At 33.6% G+C, this 14674-nt stretch overlaps 1 protein-coding gene across 1 annotated transcript in view; it reads right to left on the bottom strand.

The window, feature by feature from the left end:
* The window catches only part of LOC135201974 (histone H3.v1-like), a 162086-nt gene that overhangs the window by 1020 nt on the left and 146392 nt on the right, over positions 1-14674 (bottom strand). The window contains exon 3 of the mRNA XM_064231251.1: positions 6502-6690. Within this exon, the coding sequence (XP_064087321.1) occupies positions 6502-6690 (189 nt within the window). The remainder of the gene's footprint in view (positions 1-6501; positions 6691-14674) is intronic.

Genomic DNA, 14674 nt, shown 5'->3' with positions numbered 1-14674 from the left:
CCAGATCGAGGGTGATTTGTAAGGTCAGAATCGATATGACTTATAGCGTCTCTGTTGGCCGATTGGATAGGCGTCACTGACAGTCCTGATTTCGTCCCCGTCCACCTGGACGGTGGTTCGATCCCATGGGGGGACGAAATTGTTATCAACTTAAAAAATTCCCCTTCGGTACATATATGAAAATATATCATTTGGAGGTAAAGTGAATTTAGATATTAAGGACATTTGTAGCTTTGAATTTATATATATATATATATATATATATATATATATATATATATATATATATATATACACATATATATATATATATATATATATATATATATATATCTATATATATATATATAATATATATATATGTATATATATATAGATATATATATTTGTATGTATATATATATATATATATATATATATATATATATATATATAGATGGAATTCTGTTGTTACAGAACATTTTTACCAGTCATATATAATATATATATATATATATATATATATATATATATATATTATATATACTATATATATATATATATATATATATATGTATATATATATATATATATATATATATATATATATATATATATATATCTATATAGTATATATATAATATATATAGATATATATATATATCTATATATATAGTATCTATGTATATATATGTATATATATATATATATATATCTATATATATATCTATACTATACTCTCTATATACATATATATATATATATATCTATATATATCTATATATATATAATATATGATCTAACTATATATATATATATGTATATATATATATCCATGTAGCACGAAGGAACACGTACTTGAGAATCCACCCTAAATCCACGGAAGAAAGGTAGATGTAACAGGGAACTGGACAAGTACTTTCGTAGTATATTCTACATTCTCCACTTCAAGTTCACTCTAAATACCAAAAGAAGTATATATATATATATATTATAGATATATATATATATATATCTATATATATATATATATATATATATATATATATATATATATATATCTATATACTATATATATATATATATATATATAGTATATATTACTATGAGATTCCAGAGCCTCTGTAACACGGTTATTTGGACTTTGCTCTTTATCAAGCATCGGATGTAGCTGAAAGTTGACTTATATATAATTTACAACCACACACAAATTTTGTCAGCATTATCAATAACCTAAACCCGATAGTTTAATTTTTATTGAGTAAAAATGATCTAGCCGACGCCATGGCCAATGATTACGAGCCAAGAATCAAACATTCATTACGTAAGCAAGTTAAACACACCCTTTGACGAAGTGTTGCCCGTCCCATCCACCAGCAGAAACTCATTCACCTTGTTCCATCGGCTCTGAAACCCAAAGACTTTATGAATGGCGGAACGATACATAAATGTGGGTAGGGTATCTGTACTAGCGTAGTAATACTACAGTAATGCCGCAACAGTATAGCAGTAATGCATACATGAATTAAATGTTTAGGCCAACTGCTGGGATCCTTGAGGAGCATTTAGCACTTCTTATAACTACTCGAGAAATGAGTTTTTATAGCCAGAAGTTAAATGTTCTAATCCAACAATGCCCATGATAGCCTTCAGTGTTATCCTGAATTATAACGCCAGGCCAAGGGTGGGGGAGCCTCATGAAGTAATCATTCTGACGATCATTATTGGTGAAGGTTTAAAGCCAAAATACGGTACCGGCTTTTTTTTTTTTTTTTTTTTTTTTGTTTTTTTTTTTTTTAGTAAATAGGTAGATAGCTAATAAATAAAAATTGCTTGACATTGGATATAGCAGTTATCAAATAAAGCTTGTCTACTATGTTTTTGAAAATTACCAACTATTCCCTACATCTTGTCAACCTGATTGTGACCTATAAAGTAGACTGCAATTTCTTAGGAAACTTATTTTGGAGTTAGACTAATAATCGAAGTGTTTTTGTCTTTATTACATATTTTGTTGGTTTGTTCATTATGACAATTATCAGTGAGAGGTTTCAGAGTTCATAAATGTGTGCTGCTTTGCTTGTATTTAAATTTGTATGTCATTGTTGCCAGAGGTATAGCCTTCGTTACGTATAGCCAATCATCCATCGAGAACAGAGGGAAGAATGATGTCATAGTTACGTAACGAGTGCGTTCGAAACCTTTTCTCTTAGTAAGTTGGCCCGTCTTCAAAAAAAGTCACTTTTACATTATAAGTACCAAATTTATTAGGACTGCGTAATGCAGAATACAGTCAAATTTAGTGTAGATATAATGTGATTCTGAATAAGCGTTATATTTTATAACTGCATAGATAAAAAGTTATTGCGAAAAAACCGTGGTTACAGAGGGCCTGAATCTCATAGAATATATATATATATATATATATATATATATATATATATATATAGTATATGTATATATATATATATATATATATATATATATATATATATATATATATATATATATCATTGGAAGGTTTATCTTTGGATGGTAAGGATAAATTTTCTGAACATATAGCAATAATACAACGTGCATTGGTTTGTCTTTTTTCCACAGTAAAATTCAATTGACGAATAAAATAGCCACAACTCTATATATAAACGTTAAGAAACGGCAGCCTAATTCATCATGGAAAATGAAAATGAGTTTGTGGGGTATCCCAACTAATTCTTTTCCCGTCCCACTTCAATTCCGAGCCTGGCCATTTTCAAATTACTTACCCCATTTTCCTCTCATTTTTATGCCGTTTTAGCTTTGCCGTGCGCCAACCCATCTGCGTTATGCATATTGTTTAGGAGTTTCGCGCTCGAATGAATTTTTGCGCTGAAATAAAGCAAGCTTTTGTTTAATCCTCCCGCAAGTCATTTGTTAAACATGACGATTGTATTCAAAAATTCCTCCCTTGATTATCTCAATTTTTTTTCAAAGTGGAAATTTCATTACGATTACAACAGTTTGTCACTTTTGAAGTGTTTAATTTTATATCCTCTTTATCTCAATTATAGGACAGGTAAGAAGTAAGAAGTTATAAGTGAGAAAGCTAAATTAAATAAGAGAACGCCATATGCATAATAGATACATAAACGCGTTGAAAGAAATCGTATTTGTAAATGTGTGTTATTATCTCCTTATTTATGGTTTTTTATTATGTGTGTGTGTTAGAGAGAGAGAGAGAGAGAGAGAGAGAGAGAGAGAGAGAGAGAGAGAAAGGGAATAATGGGGTAATATTATTTCACATTTTTACGGTGCGCTGTTATTGACACTATTAGTGGTAATTGCCCTGACTACGAGAGGGTAGGCTGTTGAGTCATTACTGCTTTTTTTTCATTCGGAATTATATATAGATATATATATATAATATATATATATATATCTATATATATATATATATATATATCTATATATATATATATAATTATATATATATATATATATATATATATATATATATATCTTATATATATATATATATATATATATATATATATATATATATATATATAATATATATATATATATATTTATATATAGTCATTATCAGGTTCCCTTCCCTATCTATCTGCTAACATTTTTACCCATTGTTGATAACATCTTGTAATGTTTGAATATTGCACAACTGACGAATCGTGGCAACCGAAGGACGATGGGATGAATATATATATTATATATAATATATATATATATATATATATATATATATATATATATATATGTATATATATACATACATATATATATATATTATATATATATATATCATATATATATATATATATCTATATATATATATATGTATCTACATAAAAATTCCTCTTGATATTCCGGAATGACAGATACACCCACTCGCATTTATCATTACCGTCAAAGTGCGCAATCTTATCACTGTATGTGTGTGTGTGTTTGTAGATAGTGAGAGAAAAGAGAGGGAGAGAGGGAGACCACAGAACACAGGGGTTGAATAAGAAATGAAGGTACGAAACTCCTTTGGGTTACTTTCAACAAATCTTCCCAGAAAAGTGTTGAATATCGTATAAGGTGGTCGGCACCTTTATCCTTTATTCTATTCCCGTGGCCTGCTATACTTAACATCATTTTTATGAAATGATAAGACAGAATCGACACACATGAATTTTCAAAGGCCACAAATACTTTTAAATTCACGAATTCCTCACCATTTTTGGGATAAGCTTATCAATCTGTGGTAGACTGAATCCAAGTAGGAAATAGATAAAAAGGTGTTAGCTTCAAATGCGTGGTTTGACCCTGCTCACTGTAGTAATTGGAATAAAGCTGGCATAACCCACTGCATTATTGGGTGGAATATATATATATATATATATATATATATATATATATATATATATATATATATATATATATATATATATATATATATATGGGGATGGGGATAATCCACAATCATGTAAAATCCATATGTGGTTATAGTAGTATATTTCTTATGCAGTAAATGTGGTTGCATGTAGTTATATTTTATGTAAACTACATAACGATTTACATCATTGTGGATTATATTCCCATTAACTTAGAAGTACGGCATAGTACCTAGCTTTTGCTATATATATATATATATATATATATATATATATATATATATATATATATATATATATATATATATATATATATATATATATATATATATATATATATATATATATCTATATATATATATATATATATATATATATGCTCATACCTATTTTTTTACCATCATCAACTGCCAGTAAATTTATCTGATGTAATTTAATACACTTTCTAATACGATCAGCGAGATGACACACACGAAACATTTTCCTCTCTTAATCTCATCCCCAGTTTTTGCTCGATCAGAGAAGTGAAGGCAACGCCTCTGGCACGTGTCGCTTCTCGGGAAGGAAGATGATTTCAATTAACGACAAAGAAATGGATTCCCGTGACAGTGTTCGTTAATTTCTCCGGAGTCTTTTCAGAGGGTTATTTTCTGTTTTAAAATCTCTGCGAAAACCCGCTGTAAATCACGCATAATTCGGTATCTAGAGGAGGAGGGAATCTGTCAGCATGGCTTATGTTATATTAATAAGGTAGGAATGGTTATCGTTTACTGTAAATCCAGTAGTCGAAGATTCCTCTGCGGTAGATATTTTTGTAAGCATGGTGCTGATGTATGTAGATTTGGAAGGGGTAAAATGAAAACGAAACGAGTTTAAAATGCGCAGATGAAGTTTTCTGTACAGTGTATAATGTTGTATAAAACCATGAGTTATGACCGCCAGCTCTTCAGTCGCTTAGCAAAACAAGAAATTATTCCGGAATTCTGGTAAACTACGCTTTAACATAGCAAGACAGAGAAGTATAATTTTTTATTACTTTTTTAAGTGTTATTCACCCAGCGCTCTTTGATGCAAATGGATCATTAAACTGTTCGCCGCATTCACTAAAATACCAAATACTGATTCAGAACTTAGTCCCTGGGAAATCCCAGTCTACGTGGGGTTTTGGAATAGTTCGTTCCTTTCGTGAATAAATGGATTTACATTTCCTTTGTTTACAAAATAAACAACTGCAGACGCGCAGTGGTGTGTACGCGACTTCATTTGCATCACTTTGCCTATGTTAAAATGTGAAAACGACAGCTTGAAACGGTAAAGAGTTCATATTTCGATGTTTATCACTTCTTTGTTTACATCTTAGGTACTTTGTTGGCGCCGCCTTAACGTAAGAAAATTATTTAAGGTGAAATGACTATGATTGTTTCATAGACTTTATTTATTGCTACAAAACCCTTTTTCATAGACTTTATTTATTACTACAAAACTATAGAGTCTGAGTAAGGTCACTCTTGTTTTTCTGCGGCAAGCTCACAAAAATATACAAATATACGTTTAACACGAAATTTTTCTCTGAACCAATTTTTTTTTATCCTTGTGATATTCCACAATAAATATGATGTAATGCGGTCTCTCAAAATACAGAGACAGGAAATATATTTCCATATTGTAGTACAGGAAATCAGACCGCGTTTCTGGATGGAGATTCATTTTGACCTCGAAATCTTTACTTCTGTACTTACGAATCTTAATGCAGATGTATTCAGAAGGACTGAATTATATACGTTGATTTTGCTTTAGATGAATAAATTAAACGTTATGTAATAATAATTATCTCTCTCTCTCTCTTTCTCTCTCTCTCTCTAGCTACAGTAATGTTAGTTTCGTTGAAACGGATAAAATGTTAGCCTCCCCTCCCCCGCCCCACCCCACAAATAAAAAATCCAACAAAACAAATTTAGGTGCCTAGAAATCTGGTTTTGTGTACTAGATGTTAGAAAGCGTAGCATCATCTCAAATAGGAATAAAATCCAATATTACTTGTTATGTACAAGGACCTTGGTTTGTTCTCCTTCCATAAATAACTTCTGACTCTGTCCAGATTTCTGGGGACAATTTGGGCACTTCTAGGGTAATGGCGTCACATTACTTTGGACGAACATTCTCATGCTCCTCGACCTCACGCTGCTTTCCTATTTCTTTTTCCAGTTCCAGACTTCTGAATGGGAAACCCCGAAAGAGACACCTTCCAGGGAATGTTGGAAAGCTAAATTGATACGGAATATTTCTTCGCTTGGTTAGGCATCGCAAGACCTCTTCGTCGTCGTACCCACCGTACCTGAAGTATGTGAGAGTGGAAGGAATTGCACGTAGTTTTTCCGTACATTTCCTTTTGTCGGGTTTTCTTGCCGTCGTTCGGTTTTTGACGTTTCAATTTGTTACGACGCTGGCTGGTTCTGGAGCAGTGAAAAGTTTCCAGGAATTTTTTTTATGAATGATTATCATTGGATGTTGGCATTTGTATTCCGGAAAACAAGAATAGAATCACAGTTAATCTCTCTCTCTCTCTCTCTCTCTCTCTCTCTCTCTCTCTCTCTCTCTCTCTCTCTCTCTCTCTCTCAGTATAAATTTGTACGTGCGTATGTGTGTGTGCACGTGCGTGTACTTTTATGCATGCATGTAAATTTCATCGCTAACTTAAAACGTGACATTTCAGTCTATCGAATATTGATCCAACAATACCCCTTATTATCAAATGTATCTCTTGAATCAATTCCTCCCAAGAGTAACAATAACAATGTGCACATGCTCCTAATCTGACTAGGATTCGACCCCATGCCCTCTACCACCACAGTGTGTAAATCCAAGAGAAATGAGCAGGAAGTAGTTTTGTTGTTAAATTCAAGTTTAGTATTGACAGTCAAAATCAACTCACCTCCACCAGACAACAGATTACCAACTATTAGTGGTAGGTTCAGTAGCACTATGTAATATTACAGATAACACCAGTTTAAACAAAAACGAAAAATGTGTCAAGAAAAAAGCAGTTAGAACGCAGATGAATATATATGTAGAGCTTTTCTGAGGTGCAATATAATTCGTTGACCAGTGTTCTTTTTTGTTAAATCGACCCTTCACTCTCTCTAACTGTGGAGGCTGACCCTCATTGATATTCGAGTGGTGACAGACAAGTTTGAGGGTCCACTTCAAAAAGTCTTCACATTTCCTCTACCCCCCCCACCCCCGCCCTCCAACCCCCACCCCATTGGGAGTCCAATAGTCTATTTGTTAGTAACGGTAGAAAATCCCTACCGTACAGATAATGTTTAGACCTCATAGCTGTTCAACTTTCGTCTACTTCTCTCACGGCAGTTTTGATGTCAGTAGACGAGTAAAATTCCGTATGATTCAGTGAAAAACCGAAGTATTGTGTGACAAAAGCGGCTATCCACATGACTAACCGAAGTGATGTTTTTGAACGAATTCGGAGTCTCGGTATATCCTATGATATAATTCTATACGTGTTTGCCCGAACCTGAGTCTGTGTAATTTAGAACATATTAATACTCTGACACTTTGCCGTGTTACCGATTAAGCCGATCGTCAGACAAGGGATGCCATGTTGCGGCGATAATGACCTGGGGCCTGCAACTGGAGAGAGTCTGGGAATAGTAAATAGGACATAACGAGAGGTATGAGAAAAGGATGAAAGAAGCGATAATAATAATAATAATAATAATAATAATAATAATAATAATAATAATAATAATAATAATAATAATAATAGGTTTTATTTCAGCTCAAGGCCGTCACATGGAGATTAGCAAATAGGACAAAGAGAGGCGAGGGAAAAGAAAAAATAAGCGAGAATAATAGTAATAATAGTATTTATTTCAGCTCAAGGCCATAGACAGGCAATATATAAAGTAGAGACAATAACACACACAGTCTGGACACATGAGATACATGATAATAAATGATAAATCGACAATATCCACACAGTTTAACAAGAGTAATGTGCGAAATATCACTTGATTGACGAAATGGGAGTGTACTGAACAATACATACATACATATATATATGTATATATATATATATATGTATATATATATATATATATATATATATATATATATATATATATATATATATATATATATATATATATATACTATATATATATATATATATGTATATATATATATATATATATATATATATATATATATATATATATATATATATATATATATGTGCGTGTGTGTGTGTGTGTATATATATATATATATATATATATATATATATATATATATATATACTATATATATAGTATATCTATTTTTGATATATATATATATATATATAAAGTGCAAAACTTCATTCGCTTTTAGGAACATTAGATGATCATAAAGAAATCCAGTCGCAATATGAAATTGGAGTACTGATACTGATAGGTCTTAAGTCTTCAGGGTGTTTGTAAATCTTGTCACAGTTGGCGAATCAACGCTTCCCCAACTAGTTTATTAAAGTCTGCCACGTTAGGTCAAATTGATTCTAATTCAATGTTTGGGGGAAAAGGGGCATTTGGCAAATTTGCATACAGATAACCTGAATCATGTTCACTCTACAATGACAGTGTCTCACGCTGCGTGATGTTCTTTTCCTTAATCCTTTAACTTGTATTCTTGTTTCTCCCAAGAACGTCAGCAAGTTGTATTTGATGAATATTGTTCCTCGATGGAAGATATATATTTCAAAAATAGTAACTAGCTTTTAAAAATGGAAAATGAGTGAAATGACAGGCATTTCCTTTTGTTAAAAATGTATGATGGACATGTAATTTATCAATACCAATTTTATAAATAACAAACTTTCAAACTTAAAAAAAAGGAAACAGTGAAATATCAGGCATTTCCGTTAAAGATGTGTGATTTATATCACTTATTCGCCAATGCATCTCATTCGGGAATCTTTTTATTGTTTCTCTAAAGTCGAATTTGCCTCAAGAGTTGACGACAGCAGTAATAATTGGAAGCACTTCCTCGTCTCCTCTGGAGTAGGAGAAAAAAGATACGACAAAAAAAGGCCGAATGCCGACGTGGGTAGGGGGAGGGGTAGGGGGTGGGAGGGGGGGGGGAGGGGAGATGGATGGTCTTGTCTCCCGCTGGTTTAAAATAAAGCAATCACTATGCTGCGAATTCCTGTCTCTGTCCACGGCTAGAATTCCAGACATGTTTTACTAAACCGGAAATTTAAGAAATTTACTTATTTTAAGATTCAAATAAATCCTTTCAAAAGGAACTGTTGTATTAGTTTCGTAATTTATGTCAGTATTACGATTCCGTTTTTATAAATATGCATGTATGCATGTAAGAAAAAACAAGGCGTGACCCGACCTCCAGCATACCCGAGGCGCATGCTAAAATCTACAGTCAAATATTGCATTGTTTGACCAACAAAAATTATGATAAATACACTATATCTTATTAGAAAAAATTTTCTGCACTGCTTAACAAGCACATTATAATTATAAATTTTTACATTTTCATTCTAATAAATAAATCATAAATATCCTATCCTAAAATTCCTGTATCCCTAACGCAAAGCAAAGCAATTTTTGAAACCTTTTTTAGGCTTTTCCAAAAGGCCTTCTTGCCTCCACCGCCCGCCCCCCCTCCACCACCAACAATAACAACAACGTTGTGACTATTGTTTGCATTGTCAAAAGTCGCTTCTGTACATTGATGTCATTCGGAGGCTTTTGTGTCTATATTTATTTATGATAAGAGACACAAATGGCAGTCTCACGTCCCGAAAGGTCTAAAGGGTTCCTACACAAAATGAAGAAACCCAATAAAATATACCAGAAGAGACAGACGAATCTTCAACAGCAACAAGTGGAGAGATTAAGGATGCTGGGTTTTTTATTTATTTTTTTATTTTTTTGGAAAATCGGGGAATCCAGAGTGTTAATGTCATAAAAATTGTAAATGAATCTTCGGTAGTTTTCCTCTGCCTCCTGAATAAGGCAGTATTATATATAATATTCATGACTCAACGGCAAAAGTTTGAGAGGTTTTATAAGGCTCAAACTGTTAATAGTACGGGATGGGTGATTGCTTCGATGTTATCATTGCCTCTTTCCAATACATTATTTTTATAAAAGAAATAGTGTGTATACTTATATACATTATGTACAAACATGTATATGTTTTGTATATGTATGTATGTATATATGTTGTATGTATGCATGTATGTATGTTGTATGTATGTATATATATATATATATATATATATATATATATATATATATATATATATATATACATATTCTTCCTTCGATTTCCTCTTCTCTTTGTGCTGATTTAGACTAATTCTCTATTTTTCATATTTTATCATATTCCTGTTGCCATCTCTATTTACTCTAGTGATAGCACCATCTCCACGTGCACGAAAAGGCAATCGAGAATATAACCTGAAAGAGTTTCAATTTCATCAAGTACCACTAGCAAACTATCATATTTTCCTATAAAGTTGTTTTTTACTGTTATACTTAACACATATTTCCTCCAAGTAGAACTATAATTTCCATGGAGATTAAAACATTCGTATGTGAATTTTACCGAGGCCTTATTTCCGTACTCTTCCCTCCTCCTCCTCCTCCTCCATCCTCCTCCTCCTCCTCCTCCTCCTCCTCCTCCTCCTCCTCCTCCTCCTCATCTCGCGGAGGAATGAGAATTGTTAATTTGTTTTTTTTGTGTTTGTTTTTTTCCTTTTTTTTGTTGTGTCTAAAATCAAAAGGGAACACAAAATTTTCATTTTCCTTCTTCCACTCAGGTAGAAAGATATATTATCCGTTGAATAAAAAAAAACTCAGGCGTATTGTACAGGAAAAAATATAGTGGAAATGGGGATTATAGTTATACGTAATATTAGAGAGAGAGAGAGAGAGAGAGAGAGAGAGAGAGAGAGAGAGAGAGAGAGAGAGATCATTTAACTAAAACATCCCAGTGATGCAGATGTTAAGTTTAAATTCTGAACATCTTATCATATGAGAGAGAGAGAGAGAGAGAGAGCGAGAGAGAGAGAGAGAGAGAGAGAGAGAGATCATTTGACTAAAACATCCCAGTGATGCAAATGTTAAGTTTAAATTCTAAACATCTTATCATATAGAGAGAGAGAGAGAGAGAGAGAGAGAGAAGCCTGTAAGTTTCCTCGTCAGTTTCATCTGTGATGTGAGAGGGACGTTCGTCATCGTTGCTGTCATCTTCACGTCAAAAGTTTATGATGAATTCCCTCATTGCTGGTTTCTTCCTCTTTCAAATTAAATAAAGTTGACAGAATCCTCCCCGCGGCTTTCTTAACATATTTGTTGTATTTGTTATTCTATAACATACTTCTTACCATGAGACCGTGTTAATTAAGCTAGTGACAGTATATTTTTTATAATGTTACCCGTTTGTGTAAGTGAATTACCGAGAAACATATCAATCCTGCACCTGCGTCGCTCTCTACAGAAACAGCTCCCTTGGACAAAATAAAATGACTTAATCGTGGTAAATTCATTTCTATCAAAGTACAATAATATAAATCAGTTTATGGCAGACGAATAACTTTCTCTGGTGTAAAATTATGATAAAGGGGAGATTCATATCAACTTCACTAATAACTAAATCTAACTGGAAGCTCAAATGTCACATCGGTCAGGAGAAATGTCAAGTAAATTGCCGTTCTCGGTAGCACTTTAGTAATGTCATTTGGCTACTTAGGTAACCATATTTGAAATTCCCCCCCCCCCCCCATATTTTTTCAGTATCAAAAGTAAAACTGTAATGACTCCAGACTAGCGTATTATTTTGTAATGTACTAAAATATTTTTTACTGATATTAAGTTATATTTTCATTGTAAATCTAGTTGTTTCATCTTTCAGTAGATGTTCTCAAAATAATTCAGTTGATAAAAAAACTTATAGAAAGATTGAGTGTAAGTTTAGTAATGTGAACGTAGATATTAAAGTTTAATAAAATTAACCAATATAATGAACAAAGTTAAATCCGATCTAATGGATAAACCCAGTCACGTTACCCATAATAATAATAATAATAATAATAATAATAATAATAATAATAATAATAATAATAATAATAATAATAATAATAATAATAATGCACTTTATTAAAAGTATACTTGAGAGAGGGTCTCCTTCGTAATAATAATAATAATAATAATAATAATAATAATAATAATAATAATAAAGGGGAAGACGGTCAGGTACTTGGAGGTCGTCATCCAGCAACTGATCACCACAACGACAGTAATCAACTGCCTGAGATTGGAGCTAAAGAAGCAAAAAGGAAGAAATGGACAAGAGAAGAAAATAAGGAAATATGGAGATGCTACATCAGAAGCAACCCGACGGAGAGAGGATATAGAAGAAGACTGGTCAACATCTGGAATGAGAGGAATAACACCCCCCAAACAGAGCAGAGGCTGCAGACCAAGTAAGGAACATAAAGAAAAACAACTGGCTCTCCCCAACAGAAAGAGAAGAACTGGAAAGGGAAATGTCACACGACAACGAGTTACACGAAGACGAACTGAGAGACGATGCCACAGAAGACGACAGGGAGGATGAGGTATCAAACAACGACACACGAAGAAACACCGACGAAGTAACAGAGAGGACGGAATGGGTAGAAAAGATTAGACAATGGATGGAGCCAGATACAGAGAGAATAAAGATCCCCTCCATGAAAGCCTACAACACCAAGAAATTAAGGGAGAAAACAAGTGAGGTCAATGAAATAATGGGCATAATACACACCACCAGTATCACAGAAACAAATAAACTTGACATATGCAGGAGCAAGATTAGTAGCAGAACTGATGGGGATTCGAACACCAACACCACCCAGCACAACCAACCCAACAGAAACCAAAAGAGCAACCTCCTTGGAAAAGGCGCCTGCCCTGGAAAAGCAAATCATGGTGATGAGATCTGACTTGAGTAAACTGAAAGAGATGGCAGAAAAAGGCTAAGAAGCAAGAAAACAAGGGAGGAACTCAACGAGAAATACAAAGTACAAGAGAGGGGACTAAACAACGCAATAGAAGATGTAAAACAGAGGCTTAAAGCAAAAACACATAAGATCCAACGGTACATGAACAGGAATAAAGGGATCCCACCAGAACAAACTATTCGGAAACCAACCAGAAAAGACTATACAGCAACTAAGAGGGGAAGACAACCACCCAGAAATTCCTGAAGCCGAACCAAGTAAGAGACTCTGGGAAAACATATGGAGCAATCCGGTATCACACAACAAACATGCAACATGGCTCCAGGAAGTCAAGGAAGAAGAAACAGGGAGAATAAAACAAAGATTCACAGACATCACGACAGACACAGTCAGACACCAACTAAAGAAAATGAAACCAAACTGAAAGCCCCAGGTCCCGATGAAGTCCATGGATACTGGCTCAAAAACTTCAAGGCCCTACACCCACGAATAGCAGAACAACTCCAGCATTGTATCTCAAATCACCAAGCACCCAAATGATGACCACAGGAAGAACATCCTTAGTACAAAAAGACAAGAGTAAGGGAAATATAGCCAGTAACTACAGGCCTATCACCTGTCTACCAATAATGTGGAAGTTACTAACAGGTATCAATCAGTGAAAGGCTATACAACTACCTAGAGGAGACAAACACCATACCCCACCAACAGAAAGGCTGCAGAAGGAAGTGTAGGGGCACAAAAGACCAGCTCCTCATAGACAAAATGGTAATGAAGAACAGTAGGAGAAGGAAAACCAACCTAAGCATGGCATGGATAGACTATAAGAAGCCTTCGACATGATACCACACATGGCTAATAGAATGCCTGAAATATATGGGGCAGAGGAAAACACCATCAGCTTTCTCAAAATACAATGCGCAACTGGAATACAATACTTACAAGCTCTGGAATAAGACTAGCAGAGGTTTAATATCAGGAGATGGATCTTCCAGGGCGACTCACTGTCCCCACTACTCTTCGTAGTAGCCATGATTCCCATGACAAAGTACTACAGAAGATGGATGCCGGGTACCAACTCAAGAAAAGAGCAACAGAATCAACCATCTGATGTTCATGGACGACATCAAGCTGTATGGTAAGAGCATCAAGGAAATAGATACCCTAATCCAGACTGTAAGGATTGTATCTGGGGGACATCAGGATGGAGTTTGGAAGAGAAAAATGCGCCTTAGTCAACATACAAAAGGCAAAAGTAACGAGAACTGAAGGATAAAACCCTACCAGATGGGAGGCAACA

Source organism: Macrobrachium nipponense, chromosome 30 (genome assembly GCF_015104395.2).
Source record: "Macrobrachium nipponense isolate FS-2020 chromosome 30, ASM1510439v2, whole genome shotgun sequence".
In the NCBI taxonomy this organism is placed as follows: domain Eukaryota; kingdom Metazoa; phylum Arthropoda; class Malacostraca; order Decapoda; family Palaemonidae; genus Macrobrachium; species Macrobrachium nipponense.
Note: the sequence above shows the minus strand (reverse complement) of the source record. Positions and strands in the feature narration are given on the sequence as shown.